The sequence below is a fragment of the Erpetoichthys calabaricus genome, chromosome 12 (assembly GCF_900747795.2).
Source record: "Erpetoichthys calabaricus chromosome 12, fErpCal1.3, whole genome shotgun sequence".
In the NCBI taxonomy this organism is placed as follows: domain Eukaryota; kingdom Metazoa; phylum Chordata; class Cladistia; order Polypteriformes; family Polypteridae; genus Erpetoichthys; species Erpetoichthys calabaricus.
In genome coordinates this window covers 18,018,327-18,035,008 of record NC_041405.2, presented here as the reverse complement: position 1 = coordinate 18,035,008, position 16,682 = coordinate 18,018,327, and the positions used below count along the sequence as shown (strand labels likewise).

The following is a 16,682-nucleotide window of genomic DNA, read 5'->3' as shown; positions in this document are numbered from 1 at the left end:
CCTGAGGCTGGTAACAGTTGCTACCCCATAAATTCATGATATTTCTTGTGTTCTCGCTTATAATGTATTTGTGCTTGTGCGGGTTAGCTCCACACTTCTGGTTCCCTTCGGGAGCCTCTTGCACCCCACACCATTGATAATCATGACGAGGAAGAACCAGCGAATGAGGACACTCACACAAAGCAAAAGTAAGGTGCAAAAGTGAACAGTACTTTTATTAAAAACAGTCACACAGGGTCCAAAGTGCAGTGCTCACAAAATTCAATAAATATATAAATAATCCATAAAAAGTTAGTGATGGTGGAGATTAAATTTATTTGAAATAAATATACATAAAAAGTGGTTAAAAACACAGACAGGAAATGGTCTTTAAAACACTGAACCTTGGTGCCCCTTTAAACGAATTTCTCCTCGTTTCATCCCTTTCTGGACCTATCAGACCGAGAAGTCCACCAGTAGAAGCAGAAAACTTTTTACTCCTGGCTCACAACCCCGTTGGCAACCCTACAATGCCTGCGGGGAGCCTCCGCGCCCTGCTCTGTGCCCACCTCTGCCTTCCAGGTTCCACCTGGTGAAAGCTCGCTTGGTCTTCTCACTGCTGCCGATCCTTTGGTTCCGCCTGGTGACAGCACATTCCTGAACACAATGGTCACTCCTGTTACTTGGTTGTTCAGCAGGAGCGACCTCTCAGCCCACTCCTAAGCAGTGGCCACACACCTCCTCACTGGGGCTCCATATCTGTCCGTCTGCTTCGCACCTGCACCTGTACCTGCACCTGCACCTGCACTTGCACCCACACCTGCACTTTCCCTTCCTCCTTTTTCCCTCTTTTTGATCTTGCACTCCCCTATAAAATACTGGAGAGCAGTTGCAGGTTCGATCACATGATTGCCACCCTGGGCAGATAATGAGACAATCAGACTGCCTGCACATGCCAGTAAGGCAATGATTGGCCGGCTGACAACCTCACAGAAATCCGGACATGAGCTGTCTTCTCAGACCTGCCTCACTCCCCAGGGCAAGTGCGTCTATTAATTATGTATTTAAAACTGGAGCAGCACCATGGACCACACGTCACAGTGCTAGAGAGTTTCGATTTCCCCGAAATGTAAACCAGTTTCCCTGTCTGATGCAATACAATGATGCTATGAAATCCAACGATGAAAACAACAGCGTAACATCAGAGCACAATGGGCAGAGCACAAGCCACCAAAAAAAAAAAATCCTGTTCTGAAACAATACAAATATCAAAGTGTGACGTGATCTTCAGTTCTCAGAAGGCACAGCAGGTGTTAGATAACAGTTTGATTGATTGGCTCAGGTGTGTTGTGACCCGCCCCCTTGATCTACAATAAAATGCTTATTATATTTTTAGCCTCAACAGAGCAGCAAGATTTACATAAAATATCCAGTCTAGTTTCTGACTCTTAAAAGAAGCATTTGCTTTAGTTTTCAAAAGCGTTTTTAAATTACTTTTCCTTTATACACTAAAACAGAATAATTGCTCCTAAGGCTGGTGAATTGTGAAGCTAAATGAAATATAATATTAAGAATACTCATTGTGAACTAATTACATAATGACTGACAACTTTTGGACATACACAAAGAACTTTTTCGGATTTCGTGCAGATAGAAATTGCAGTATCGCAGGACCTGGAGAAGTAGCTTCTGATCAATGTCTTGGAAGAAAGAGGAAAGCTTCTAAGTCGTGCCCTACCTGCCTGGCTTCCTACTGTGAGACTCATATCCAGCTCCACTTGGGGGATCCGATTCTGAAGAGACACAGACTGGAGGCACCAATTAGTAACCTTCAGGAGAGAACCTGTCTGAGTCATCGTAAACCGCTGAAGCTTTTCTGTAGGACTGACCAAAAGTGCATCTGTGAGAAGTGTGGGAATACTAAACACAGGAGGCACGAGCTGGTAGATCTGGAGACTGAAATTACAGAGAAAAAGGTAAGAACAAAATTCTAGGGATGAAAGAGGTAAACTAAACATCAAATTGAGTGTTTAAGAAGATCAAGATTATTCAATATTTATAATGCAAAGTTGACTGACTCGCTCACTCATCAACAGAACACTATTTAGCTTAGTTGAAGAGCAAAAATTTGGTAGGATGGTACAACTAGAACTACAGGTATTCTCTAAGAAAGGACATTTCAATATATCAGTATTTAGGGGTGACCCACACCACAATAGAAACACTAAATGTTTCAAAATCTCACAAACACTTGGGCTGATTTTATACAAATTTGGTGACATCACAGAAAGAAGAAAATTAGCCGATGCATTTCTTTTATTTCTCGATATGTTTTAAATATTATTATTTTAAATATAATTTTACATTTATTTTTTACATGCTCCGTGCCGATCTAAGAGTGTTCTTTATGCTAATGAAGGACACAGCAGAAGTGATTGACACACCATGCGAGTAGCACCAGTAGCCAATAAGGTGAATGGTTGACTGAAACTGGGGCCATGTCCAGGACAGGAAAAAAAGAGATGTCCCATAGGAAAGAAAAGTCAGAAAAGAGATCTTAATATCTTTTTGGTTTGTCCAAGAGAACAGTGAGATCAGAAAGAAATAAAATGGAGACACATTCTTTTGTCTCATGCTTCTCAGATTTTTCTCTTGAGACAAAATACCCCGGTGTTCTCACGAGGGTCTCCTCTTGAGTTTTGGCAGAGATCTCAGCAAAGTCACACAATGGGCTCAGATGTTCCAAGTAGTGTCTTGAAATTTTTTTTTTTTTTTACAATTTGAAAGTATTTGCATTGTGTCTTCAGTAAAATAATAATAATTTTTTGCATTGGTGAAATGTATGGACACGAAGCACACGTCACAGTGCTAGAGAGTTTCATCCATCCATCCATTTTCCAACCCGCTGAATCCGAACACAGGGTCACGAGGGTCTGCTGGAGCCAATCCCAGCCAACACAGGGCACGAGGCAGGGAACCAATCCCGGGCAGGGCGCCAACCCACCGCAGGACACACACAAACACACCCACACACACCAAGCACACACTAGGGCCAATTTAGAATCGCCAATCGACCTAACCTGCATGTCTTTGGACTTTAGGAGGAAACCCATGCAGACATGGGGAGAACATGCAAACTCCATGCAGGGAGGACCCCGGGAAGCGAACCCAGGTCTCCTTACTGCGAGTCAGCAGCGCTACCACTGCGCCACCATGCCGCCCTACAGAGTTTCAATTTCCCCAAAATTTAAACCAGTTTCCCTGTCTGATGCAATACAACAATGCTATGAAATCCAACGATGAAAACAACAGCTTAACATCAGAGCAAAATGGGCAGAGCACAAGCCACCAAAAAATAAATAAATAAAATCCTGTTCTAAAACAGCATAAACATGGAGGTGTGACATGACTTTCAATTCTCAGAAGGCGCAGCAGGTGCTAGATAACAGGTGTGTTGTGACCCGCCCCCTTGATCTGCTGTAAAATATTTATTATATTTTTAGCCTCAACAGAGCAGCAAGATTTACATAAAACATCCAGTCTAGTTCCTGGCTCTTAAAAGAAGTGTCTGTATTGGTTACTATAAGCTTTTTAAATTACTTTTGCTTTATACACTAAAAGAGAATCATTGCTCCTAAGGCTGGTGAATGGTTAAGCTAAATAAAATACAATTTCAAGAATGCTCATTGTGAACTAACTACATAATGACTGACGCCATTTGGACATACACAATGAACTTTTCCGGATTTAGTGAAGATAGAAACTGCAATATTGCAGGACCTGGAGTAGTAGCTTGTGACCGATGTCCTGGAATAAAGAGGAAAGCTGCTCGGTCCTGCCCTACCTGCCTGGTCTCCTACTGTAAAGCTCACCTCCATCACCACTTGGAGGATCCGATTCTGAAAAGACACAGGCTGGAGGATCCAATCAGTAACCTTCAGGAGAGAGCCTGTCCAGACCACCATAAACTGCTGACACTTTCTGTAGAACTGACCAAAAGTGCATCTGTGAGAAGTATGGGAATACTGAACACAGGAGGCATGAGATGATAGATCTGAAGAATGAAATTACAGAGAAACAGGTAAGAACAAAATTCTAGGGATGAAAGAGGTAAACTAAAAATCAAATTAAGTGTTTTAGAAGATCAGGATTATTCAATATTTATAATGCAGACTCACTCACTCATCAACAGAACACTATTTAGCTTAGTTGAAAAGCAAAAATTTGGCAGGATGGTACAACTAGAACTACAGGTATTCTCTAAGAAAGGACATTTCAATATATCAGTATTTAGGGGTGACCCACACCACAATAGAAACACTAAATGTTTCAAAATCTCACTAACGCTTGGGCTGATCTTTTACAAATTTGGTGACATCACAGAAAGAAGAAAATGAGCCGATGCATTTTTTTATTTGGGGGTGGCGCAGTGGGTAGTGCTGCTGCCTCGCAGTTAGGAGACCCAGGTTCGCTTCCCGGGTCCTCCAAGCTGCGTGGAGTTTGCATGTTCTCTCCGTGTCTGTGTGGGTTTCCTCCAGGTGCTCCGGTTTCATCCCACAGTCCAAAGACATGCAGGTTAGGTGCATTGGCGATTCTAAACTGTCCCTAGTGTGTGCTTGGTGTGTGGCTGTGTGTGTGTGTGTGCTCTGCGGTGGACTGGTGCTCTTCCCGGGGTTTGTTTCCTGCCTTGCGTCCTGTGTTGGCTGGGATTGGCTCCAGCAGACCTCCGTGACCCTGTAGTTAGGATATAGCGGGTTGGATAATGGATGGATGGATTTTTTTATTTGTTGATATTTTTTAAATATTATTATTTAAAATATAATTGATCTAAGAGTGTTCTTTATGCTAATGAAGGACACAGCAGAAGTGATTGACACACCATGCGAGTAGCACCACTAGCCAATAGGGTGCACGGTTGACTGAAAACGGGGCCATGCCCTGGAAAGGAAAAAAAAGAGATGTCCCATAGGAAAGAAAAATCAGAAAAGAGATCTCCTTAATATCTTTTTGGTTTGTCCAAGAGAACAGTGAGATCAGAAAGAAATAAAATGGAGACACGTTCTTTTGTCTCATGCTTCTCAGATTTTTCTCTTGAGACAAAATACCCCGGTGTTCTCACGAGGGTCTCCTCTTGAGTTTTGGCAGAGATCTCAGCAAAGTTACACAATGGCCTCAGATTTTCCAAGTAGTGTCTTGATATTTTTTTTTTTTACAATTTGAAAGTATTTGCATTGTGTCTTCAGTAATATGTGGTGAAATGTATGGACACGAACCACACGTCATAGTGCTAGAGAGTTTAAATTTCCCGAAAATTTAAACCAGTTTCCCTGTCTGATGCAATACAACAATGCTATTAAATCCAACGATGAAAACAACAGCTTAACATCAGAGCACAATGGGCAGAGCACAAGCCACCAAAAAATAAATAAATAAAATCCTGTTCTGAAACAGCATAAACATGGAGGTGTGACAGACCTTCAATTCTCAGAAGGCGCAGCAGGTGTTAGATAACAGGTGGATTGATTGGCTCAGGTGTGTTGTGACCCACCCCCTTGATCTGCAGTAAAATGCTTATTATATTTTTAGCCTCAACAGAGCAGTAAGATTTATATAGAACATCCAGTTAAGCTTCAACCACTACAACATTCTGCCTGCCAATAATATTAGCCCTTGGTTAACAAAAAAAAAAAAAACAAACCTACAAATATTGTCAGTCTAGGGAAAGTATGTAAGTATGAGGAGAATGACATTTCTAAAGTGTGAATTACATCAAAGCGATCGAGAAAAACTGTAATCGAAAAAAATCAAACACTAAACCATATGAACGTATGTGAATGAAATAAGATGATAGAATTATAACAAGAGGTATGGCAGTAAAACCAAAACACAGGGCAAAGTGGTCCAAGTAGAGGAATCAATACAAATTGGTCATTGCAGAAAGCACATCGAAATATGAGGATACTGGGGTGTGTGCTCAGTTAGGAAAAACAGAGACAAAGAGCTTTGTGGCAAACTCTTTATCAGGGTAAGTACTTTAACGTAAACAGATGTAGAGACAGAAAAATCTCATAAATAAAAGGCAAGTAAACTGAAATAATGAAAAATGTTACCTACTGTATATGTTTAATAACTTAATATTTGCTAAAAAGTGTTAATTAGCAAGAGTGGAAGACCTTTCTGATGAACTACATAAACAATATAAAATAAAGTACAGACATACCAATTTTTTCAGTATCTAACAAAATATCATCACCAACAAAAACTGAACATATGTAGCTGATCAAAACCAAACTATGGCGGGAGATACTAAACTCTAGCACAAGAAGTTATTCACAAATTCACAAGATGAATGAGAAGAGGTCACTAATTATGTGAGGTAATGTAAATAAATGTATTACAAAATCTGGTGGGTAAAAATTAGCTTACGAAGTAAAGATTAAATCATTTGATTATGTTGCTTCTCCAGATTAATAGGATGTAAGAACACAAGGACACAATGAGAATGAGAAATAAATGAGAAGAGGTGGTATTTAAAGGAATCATTTTTTTTCATTCAGTATATAAACAGTACACTTTTTGTGATATCTATGACCATAATGTCACATCAATATTTGCGCCATTATATTTTAATTTGATAAGGTCATCATACATATTTCAGCATACAGGTCTTCCCTTTTTTGCTAAAAGCAACATTTATGTTCATATATGCAGTCATGCATGTACAGTTTTTCTTTTCCTTTAAATGTGTTTATGTTTTCTATTTATTTTTTGCTTTATATTTTTTCACTCACTACATTGTTTAAATGATAGAAAGATTTTCATTTAAGTATAGTAGGTAGGATAAGATAGATAGATAGATAGATAGATAGATAGATAGATAGATAGATAGATAGATAGATAGATAGATAGATAGATAGATAGATAGATAGATAGATAGATAGATAGATAGATAGATAGATAGATAGATAGATAGATATTCATTTTAGTGTAGTAGGCAGGATAAGACAGATAGATTTTAATTGTAATATGTATAGATAGATAGATAGATAGATAGATAGATAGATAGATAGATAGATAGATAGATAGATAGATAGATAGATAGATAGATAGATAGATAGATAGATAGATAGATAGATAGATATTCATTTTAGTGTAGTAGGCAGGATAAGACAGATAGATTTTAATTGTAATATGTATAGATAGATAGATAGATAGATAGATAGATAGATAGATAGATAGATAGATAGATAGATAGATAGATAGATAGATAGATAGATAGATAGATAGATAGATAGATAGATAGATAGATACTAATCAGTGAGAGAGAGTCCATCATTTTCCTCTTACTTTTGTTATTGCAGTATCAGGTGGTTACAACACAGAGAGAATACAAGCGGAGAGTTGAGGAGAGAAAAAAGAAGGTGAAGAAGATGAAGCAAACTGTGCAACAACTGAGGGTGAGAATTACTGTGGTGGATGATAAAGGAAAAAAATATGAAACCATCAACATCTGTATGTTAGTGCATTGGATGGAGATTGGTCTTTATGGAATTTGGGGCAGGCATAATCGTATCATTAAAATTTGTAATTAATGACAAATAAAGTGAAAAACAGGGTTCTTCAAATTACCTCAGGTAAGTATCCCTAGTAAATATCCAGCAGGGGACTAAAGGCCGGTTACAGTGACACTGAAGTCTTGGGCCAGGTAACTTTCATCACTTACCTCACTCTTAGCACAATAACATTTGGACTAAAATTCCATGCAGTCTTTGCTTACCACTTATTCTGTGACCTGTGATTGTAGTAAGTGTGCTGGCGCCTGATACAAGGAGAACTTAAATGAAATTTTAAAGTTATGTTTGTGTAATCAGAGTTCTGCAGAGAATGAAATTTTCGCATGTGAGGAAATATTCAGGTCCATCATTCAATCTACTGAGAGGCTAAAGTCAGAGGTGACTGAGTTGATTCGTGATCACGAACAGAGGGAAGCGAACAAAGCTAATGAGTCTATAAAGACACTGGATAAGGAGATGAAGGAACTGGAGCAGAGAGACACTGAGATAACAAAACTTTCAAACACTGACAACCCCATTCAATTACTCCAGGTAATGTAACTCTTTCCGACAAAAGCTAAAGACTTAAAAGAGAGGAGAACTGTAACAAACACAATTTTTCCTCATGTTCACCTTCTCTCTCCTTTCCCAGTATAGAACTTCCCAACTGTCTGTGTCCCTCCAACAGATTCACACATGCCCAATGTCAACATCAATGTGGAACTTTTTTCTAAGACTCTACAGAAGGACCTCTTAAATCTTAAAAGGAGTCTTCGCAAAATCAACGTTTGGAAATTTGTTAAACCTAAAGGTGGGTTAATCAGTTCAGCCTGGTTCATTTTCTCAGGCATATCTGGGCAAATGTGGAGGTACATTTCGCCAGTAGATATGGAGAAGTACCCTAAACTGACTACAACACCCAGAACTCCACTCTCATTGCTGATGTTGGTGTTTTCTTTTTCATTACTCAGGTTATGATGATCCTGTTGACATCCTTCAAAATATGTGTACAAGAAATTTCCTTTTAAAATGTAAGTGATTTCCTTTTAAACCTGAAATAATAAAACAATAATTATTCAGATGAAGTTAACTTATTTGTATAAAGGGAGTGGTCACTTTACATGTAATGTAAAACTTGCAAATCAGTGGCAAATCATGTGTCTGGATATTGCAGTCTTCAAATAATTAGTTGTACCAGTGGCTCATGTGTGTATGCAAATCATGGGGAGAATGGGAAAGGCTAAAGATTTAAAGGAATACTTCACCCAAAAATAATATTTCTTTTATATTTTAGCTAACCAGTGTGGTTTGTAGTGAGGGCTGAGACAACGTTTCACACAGAATTGAGGTTTTGAATTGAAGATCTTCCTCTTCCCCTAATCCACTGGTCAAGAGTCAAAACCTCATTCCTGTGTGAACACGTTTCATGCACAATCTGATTTTCCCAAAGGATTTATTTAAAAAATTTTTTTGCAAAAAATGCTTGCGTTTTGCATGTGATGAGAATACGGTTGGATGACTTCACATCCAACATGATCATGCAACATGAGTAACATAAAATTTTGACTTTTTCGATACTTTTTGCTATTGTCCAGCGCTGATCATCAGAAATTCCTGTTCTATAAGAACATGTGTTATTTACATGACAACATGAGGTTAATTTTTTTCTCAGATGTCACTTCAAACCTAATGGGGTAAAAAGCCTATTAAAACTATTTTCTACATGTAGTATTCCTTTACGCTGGTAAAGTTTAATGCATAGTGGTACTATGTACCCAGTAAGCCAGAATGAGAGTAAAATATTATGGATATAAGGCATCCATGAATCTAAATGATGCGGAGAAGGTCAAAACTACATGTAAGTATTTAATGTTAACAAAAATAATGATTGCTAGCCCCAAAAGTGGTAAAGTACCCAATGGAAACAAAATGAAAAAATTCTAAACCCACTATGAGTCTCCAGTACATGACAACTCTCTGTCTATAGCCCTATTTAAACAGTAATTATGGTAGTTTTACACCAGGAGGGGGGAAAAGTAATTTAGAATGGAGCACCTCTATCATTTATGGACTGCGTTTTCTTATGTCTGAGTAAAGATTACTTTACCTTCTATAGAAAGTCTATAAAAATAACCCCAGGTTAAACTTGTTCCATACAAATCAACATCTCATTAAGTCCCTTGATTTCATTTGAAATGATATTTACCTGGAATTTTAGAGGTTTTTGCAGAAAACATGGCGACAGTTTAAGAAGTTTTCTATGGTCTGGGTGCCCCACATCAAGTAGATTGGATCAGATCCTTATTGTCACATACACTGCAAGAACAAAATTAAATTTTTATTTGGAAGGGTATGCATACTTCAGGGAAGTATATACAGGCAATAAGACATTAAGATGATGTATAAATAAATAAACACAATAAATAAAAGTAGCAGAAAAATGGCCTTGTGTATAGTGAAAAACGGAAGTGTACAGACATATTGAGTGTATTCAGTATTTGAAGGAAAAATGAAGACAGCAGTACACAGGTAACATAAAGTGGAATTAAACACAAACCAGCAGGTGGGTAGTGCAGAGAAGGTAAGAACAGGTGACAAAGAATTCAGTGACGTTATAGCTTGGAGAGGACTCTGGGAAAAAGCGGATGGAGTGTGTGGCGAGGCTCTGTTAGCATTTACCAGATGGCAATGTGGTCCACAGGACAAACAAAACCCACCAAATTATCTATATTTAAAGGTCATTAAGGATTCAAAATAAGAGTCATAAAAAGGGTGGAAAAATGGAACAAAAATGAGGTTTACCTCAGCAAACAAATTTTAAAAAATCACCAAATGGAAACAGTGGCTGAAAGACAATGCAGAGGTCAAAGCAGGAACATCCAAGCAAGTAGCATAGAATCCAAAAGAAGGAATCTAAATTAAAAATGACATGCCGAAGCTGTCTGTTTCATCAACAGCTTCTTCTAAACCAACAGGACCATATGAGATCCTGCTCTTGTAGTGTGGAAGTCTCTTTGATCTGGAATCTTGGTCCTGACCAAGCTCATTCGAGATGATTCAAGTGGGTCGCTAGTGGATTGTATTTTTGTGGCACACTACTCTGTTCTCAAGCTGCACTACCTCTTACAGGTTGTTCAGTTTTAACACAACACAGCAGTATTAATAGACTAATGAGCTTTGTCAGCAGGTTATTGTTCCATATCTCAAGACCTGAAAAGTATTGGAATGGTTTCAGGAATACGGGAGTAGGTCAAGCTTGCAACATTGCCTCCTGCAGACTCTAAATCTCATTCCAAATGGTCAACTGTAAGATAAGGTACAATAAGCTGTTTGGAACTGAGATCTTTTCAACCATGAATCCATCCATTTACTGAACCTGCTGAGCCCCATACAGGCAAGGGCTGCATATGGCTGTAGCCTACCTTAATAGCATTGAATGGAAGGCAGAAATTGAACCAGAATGGGATGCCAGTTGATCACAGGTCACTCTCCTGCACACTACCACCCTTAGTCTAATTTAGAGTCACCAATCAGTCATAGTACACAAAAAACCCACACAAGCATGGACTCTTTCATATCATGGTAATTTAGAGTCATAGCCAAAGTAAGAAGAAATATCTCACAAACACAAGCAGAGAACATGAATATTTCACATAGACAATGTCTAGGCCAGGATTCAAACCCAGGTCTCTGAAGTTGTGAGGCAACAGCACTAACCACTTGAAGTCCATGTCTTCAGCTGAGCTGCCTCATCAATTCATTGGAGTAAAGTTGGGACATATCAGCGTCAATATTGGCCTACTTTGGACTCTTGGTGATTTCCTGCACTAATAAAATCAGAATGTTTTTTGCACAAATTCGGGAACAACTTGCTTTTAGAAATATGAACCTGACAAAGTAGACTTATTCATTTCAAGTAGCATGGAACTTCAGATAAAAAGTGTGCAAGAATCAGAACAATGAGCTCTGATATGCAACTGAGTATTAACATTATACTGTATTTCCTGGATGACAGGCCTAAGTTTAAGGTGAGCTAAAAGAATAGCAATGATCTACAGTACCGCTTCATGGGCATTAGTACCAAAAAGTCCTTACTTCAAGGTGGTTCAGACTTGGGTTCAAACAGAATTTGATTTGTGAGTGGACAGAGGAGCCAGTGAGGAAAAGGAGGGGAACCCTGGGCTTGCTGTTCTTTAGTGAAGGTTGATTAGGTGATTCTCTTAAGCATTATTTGGTTTTAATCCTACACTGAATTAAGTGAACGGTTTTACCTGATGAGTAGACGCTGATTTGATTTTCTTTCCTTTTCCTCTTCTCTAAATTCAGATTCTTGTCAGCTTACATTCAACCCCAACACATTAAACGAACACCTCCATCTGTCTGAAGGATACAAAAGGGTGACATTTGGAAATAAGATTCAATATCCCAAGCATCCTGACAGATTCAACTACTGGTCCCAAGTGCTGTGCAGAGAAGCTCTCTCCGGGACCCGGTTATACTGGGAAGTGCAGTGGAGTGGAGAGATCGAAATAGGAGTTGTGAAGGAAATCAGCAGGAGGGGAAATGGCAACGATTGTCGTCTGGGAAGAAATGTCAAGTCCTGGTGTTTGAGATGCTCTGCTTCCCGTTACTCTGCGTGGCATGATAACAAGGAGACCCCACTGACTGCCCCTGGATGTGATAGAGTAGGTGTGTATCTGGATTGTCCCGCTGGCTTGCTCTCATTTTTTAGTGTTTCAGATACCATCACCCGCCTATATACATTCAAGGCTTCCTTCATGGAGCCGCTTTATGTGGGGTTTTGGCTTGGATTTGAATCGAGTGTAATGATCTTGAAAGAGTGAAACCGTTAACCACCATTTTATTCCCATCATTCCTAGTGGTAGAAAGGTTAAGGCAATGGAAAAATGAGGGAGCCGATCAGCAGCAGGGTTTCTTATAAAGAGGAAGCAAATTTTACATTTTTTTGATGAATTTGGGTGAAAATAATGCTTTCTGAATTGTGTGGAAATAAGATTTGTAATATTTAACTTTGTGAGGGGTGTTGATATAGGAATATAGGATTATTTAGATAAGATGCAGCTTTAAAGTGAATAAAATATGTAAACAAGAATTTTCAGCTCATAAACTCCCATCATCCCTAGTGTCATCAAGGTAAAGTCAATGGAAAAATAAAGGAGCCGATCAACAGCAGGGTATCTTATACAGAGAAAGCAAATTTTACATTTATTGATGAATTTGGGTGCAAATAATGTTTTTTAAATTGTGTGGAAATAAGACTTCCAATATTTAACTTTGTGTGGGGTGTTGATATAGGAATATAGGATTATTTAGATAACATATAAAAACAAGAATGTTGACTCTTAAGGAATGGCTAATATTATAATCATTGTATATGTAACAGGAGTTTCACATGGCTGGGCTTAGCAAGTGCTTCTAGGCAGCATGTTAGTCATCGGACATATTGCAGATTAATTTGAGGGCTGACTAGAAATATGCAAATACAAAAGCAAACACTTGTATAGTGCCATGACTATAAATTCTACAAGATATATGCTCAGCAAAACTAACTAGTATGTGCTTCTACGAAGATATAAAATAAGTGATCGGGACCTTTTACTTTAGCAGGACCATGATATTCATATAAGCTACATGGTAGTGACAAGAGTAGCTTCACTGACAAATAACAAATCTGCAGGTTATCAGATGTCTGATTTTTAGCTTAATTCGACTCTTGCTTTATGTCAATTAGTACTTTTCCAAAAGAAAAACCTTATCGAGACATTATATAAAAGAAATATTTAGAGAGCACTTTCTGTGACATTGTTGCTGAGTTTGCCACTTCCAACAGCAACCCAACAATTACAAACATCTCAACCGGCTTATGAAGAAAAAAACTGTGGACTTGCGTAACTGCTCAGTGTGAACCTCCTGACATGAAGCTTACTGTGTGTACACTGATTTAAATCACTCAGCTTGTATGTTTTCATTTATTTAACTGCTAGTTTTGATTATGCCTGGTTTCTTTGCAAATATTGTAAACATAGAGCTTAAGGTAAAATAAAGTTGGCTATTGCCTCATTGAATCAAACTTTTGTTTCCTGACCCTACTAATTGCCAAGTGATTAGGGTTCGGTCTCCTGCCTAATTCTGGTCCTGCAAGGACACAAGCTGATGCTCTTGTGCAACCATCAGAGAGGTGGAAAACTAGGGTGAAGCTGAAGAAAAGGTGAGTGATTTAAAGCTGTAGCCCTACAAGAGTGTATCCTAACATTTTTGGGGATCCCAGGGGTGAGTATTGCAGGGTATACAGTGCCTACCTAAAGATACATTTTTCCTTGATTTCCCCTCTGTTCCACAATTTAAAGTTAATTATCATACAATCAGACATGATTAAAGTGCACATTGTAGACATACATTTAAAGGGTTTTACGTACATTTTGGTCACAATATATAGAAATAGCAACATGTTTTCTACACAGCCCCCCCATTTCATAATGTTTGGGCAGGTGGCAGGTTTATTCAGTACTTTGTTGCATATGCCTTGCTGAGGATCTTCTCTGGTGATGTTCTACCAAGCCTCTAATGCAGCCACCTTCTCCCCTGAGGTTTTCTCTTCAGCTTATGGAAGGCCTGCTTAGTTGGATTTAAATTCACGAATGTTCAATTTTTTAACTTTGGAAAACTTTGGTGTTGCCTCAGCAGTATGTTTGGTTCATTATCTTGTAGTATGAAGTGCCGTCCAGTGAGTTTGGAAATATTCAAGCACATCAGATGTTTCCCTACAGTTCAGAATTCATTGTGCCTCTGCCGCAAGCAATTCTATCATCAATGAAGATAAGAGTGCCAAGACCTGTGGCAGCCATACATGCCCAAGCCATAACACCCCCCACCACCTCATTTAACAGATGAGGTGGTGTGCTTTGGATCTTGGGCAGTTCCTTTTCGTGTCCACACTTTGCTCTTGCCATCACTCTGACGCATGTTCATCTTTGTCTTTTCTGTCTACAAGACCTTTTTCCAAAATTCTGCAGGCTCTTTCAAGTCCTTTTTCACAAACTGTGATCTGGCGATCTTGGTTTTGTGGCGAACAAGTGGTTTGTATCTTGCAGTGTGGCTATTTCTGGTCTGTCGTACAGGTGTTTGGGGCTTTTTCTTTACCACAGTGAGGATTCTTCTGTCATCAGCAGTGGAGGTCTTCCTTGGCCTACCTGTCCCTTTGTGAATACTGAGCTCACCAGTGTGTTCTTTCTTCTTAATAATATTCCAGACAGTTGATTTAGGTCATCTTAAGGTTTTAGCAATGTCGCTAATGGTTTTATTCTTGTTTTTCAGCCTTCTAATGGCTTCTTTGACTTTCATTGGCACGGCTCTTGTCCTCATGTTGAACAATGGCAACTACAGACTCTAAAGGGTAGAAGCAAACTTAAGTATGTTATGGAGCAATGATACACACCTGAGGAATCACAAGCATCTGTGATGCCAATTGTCCTGAACATTAAGGGGGGACAATATAGAAAAAGTGTTGTGACTGAAATGTAACAAATATCTAAGTCTACAAGATACACATTAATCACATGTGGATTGTTTGATTTGTAACAGGGGGTTACAGAGGAGTAAATCAATGTTTGTCACAAACATTATAGAGGGCATTGTGCAAGTAACACAAGGGTATTAGGCTGTCGTGTTTGTTTAAGGACATTTCTTGTCTATCAATAACAAGAGAACCTAAAAGACTTATATAGTGCCATCTCTCTATTATAAAAAAAAAAATCCTGGAAAGGAAAAGCAGGGCGACGAGATGTGATCTTCTCAGAAGATACTTAAAAGACCCGTGAGATGCAAACAATATCAAATAAGAGCACAGCCAGCAAAACACTCAGTCGTGTAAAGGCACGTAGCACACACAGATCCTTTGCTCTCAGCAAATATAAAGCATATAAGGACAATACCTTCTAGATGTAACGTTAACGACTAAGCAAAGAAGAAAGAGCAACACGGAGAAAAGAGACCCAAAAGCACTGGAGAGAAAAAAAGGCAGATAAGAGATTATGAAAGCAGTGGAATTCGAAAGGCTCAAACAAATGATGGTGTGATACACATGCAGAGAAAGGTAAAGAATATGAAAGCAGTAAAATTCAAAAGTATTGTAGTGTCCCAGCCAGGTTTAGGGCTTTTTTGTTTTAAGTGACTGTTAGGTCCCATTGAGGGAGGGCGGAGTACAGCACGGAAGACTGATAGCGGGGTATTGATTGATGCGGTAAGGGGGGGGGGGGGGGGCGAGACCCGGGGGGTGAGGGGTTGGAGAGGGTGCTAGAAAGTTGTGTTTGGGGCTACGAAATCAGTGATTGTTCAAGTAAAACTTTTGTGACACTTTATTACGTCAGTCGCTACAGTATCAAAAAAACAGATAGTAAAGATCGCATTAGCGCAAACAAAAAGAAATTAATCATCAGGACCAGGTGTAATTGAAAAAATAGCAGGATAAAGTGAGGTCAGAAATAAAAGGCAAAGAGCAGAAAACAAAGTCTTTTCGCCTTTGCATCATTCAATGCACAAAACGTAGATTTACACAATAATGGACCATACGCTATGAGAATCTGTGGTCCCGCAACAGTTAAAGCAATGACAAGTTTAATTTCAAAGAAAACACAATTCGGTCAGGTGTATATTTATGATAACGGAGAAGCGATCACAATGAGAGCAGCAGAGACACGAAGTGGCAAAAAGGACAGCGGTTGTACAGGCTTTAAAATGATCGACGGGCAGTGAGACAGCAGCCACCCCCTCTTCACAACGCGAGCAGCGTTATACGTCCTTCAAGAAAGAGATGTAACCATGCCCGGGGCTGGAAAAAAAAGGACAAGTATTGTTTTTACAAAAGTTTTTAAAGTAAAAGTGAAAATAATGCATATGTAACAATTTCCATGAAAATAACAATCTCTTTAAATTGTATATCCGGTAAACCAAACACGGGGGTGGGCGAGCGGAGCGCGCAGGGGGCGGAGCCCCCTAGTTTATGAAAGTAACACATACACACAGAAACAATTTTTCAGAAGAAAACTATTGTCAGTTGATAGGAGTGGGCAGCTGGAAAGAAGCAATTGAGTTCAACTTTGATTCTCTAAGTGATCATTATGCTGGTATCCT

General features: G+C 39.0%; 1 protein-coding gene across 1 annotated transcript; it reads left to right on the top strand.

The window, feature by feature from the left end:
• Window positions 1–1,450: 1,450 nt before the first annotated feature.
• On the top strand, window positions 1,451–13,623 carry LOC127529750 (tripartite motif-containing protein 16-like). Its single transcript, XM_051934450.1, has 6 exons — window positions 1,451–1,955; window positions 7,341–7,436; window positions 7,851–8,084; window positions 8,190–8,343; window positions 8,504–8,563; window positions 11,859–13,623. Exons 1-6 carry the CDS (start codon window positions 1,578–1,580, stop codon window positions 12,374–12,376), a joined length of 1,440 nt encoding a protein of 479 aa, XP_051790410.1. The 5' UTR covers window positions 1,451–1,577; the 3' UTR covers window positions 12,377–13,623.
• Window positions 13,624–16,682: the final 3,059 nt, after the last annotated feature.

What these genes read in the sequence shown, in the direction of transcription:
- LOC127529750 (XM_051934450.1), top strand. Translation starts at nt 1,578, where the DNA reads ATGACTGACAACTTTTGGACATACACAAAGAACTTTTTCGGATTTCGT. An exon ending in AAACTGTGCAACAACTGAGG is followed by an intron (nt 7,437 to 7,850) that starts GTGAGAATTACT and finishes TTGTGTAATCAG; the next exon opens with AGTTCTGCAGAGAATGAAAT. An exon ending in AAGAAATTTCCTTTTAAAAT is followed by an intron (nt 8,564 to 11,858) that starts GTAAGTGATTTC and finishes CTCTAAATTCAG; the next exon opens with ATTCTTGTCAGCTTACATTC.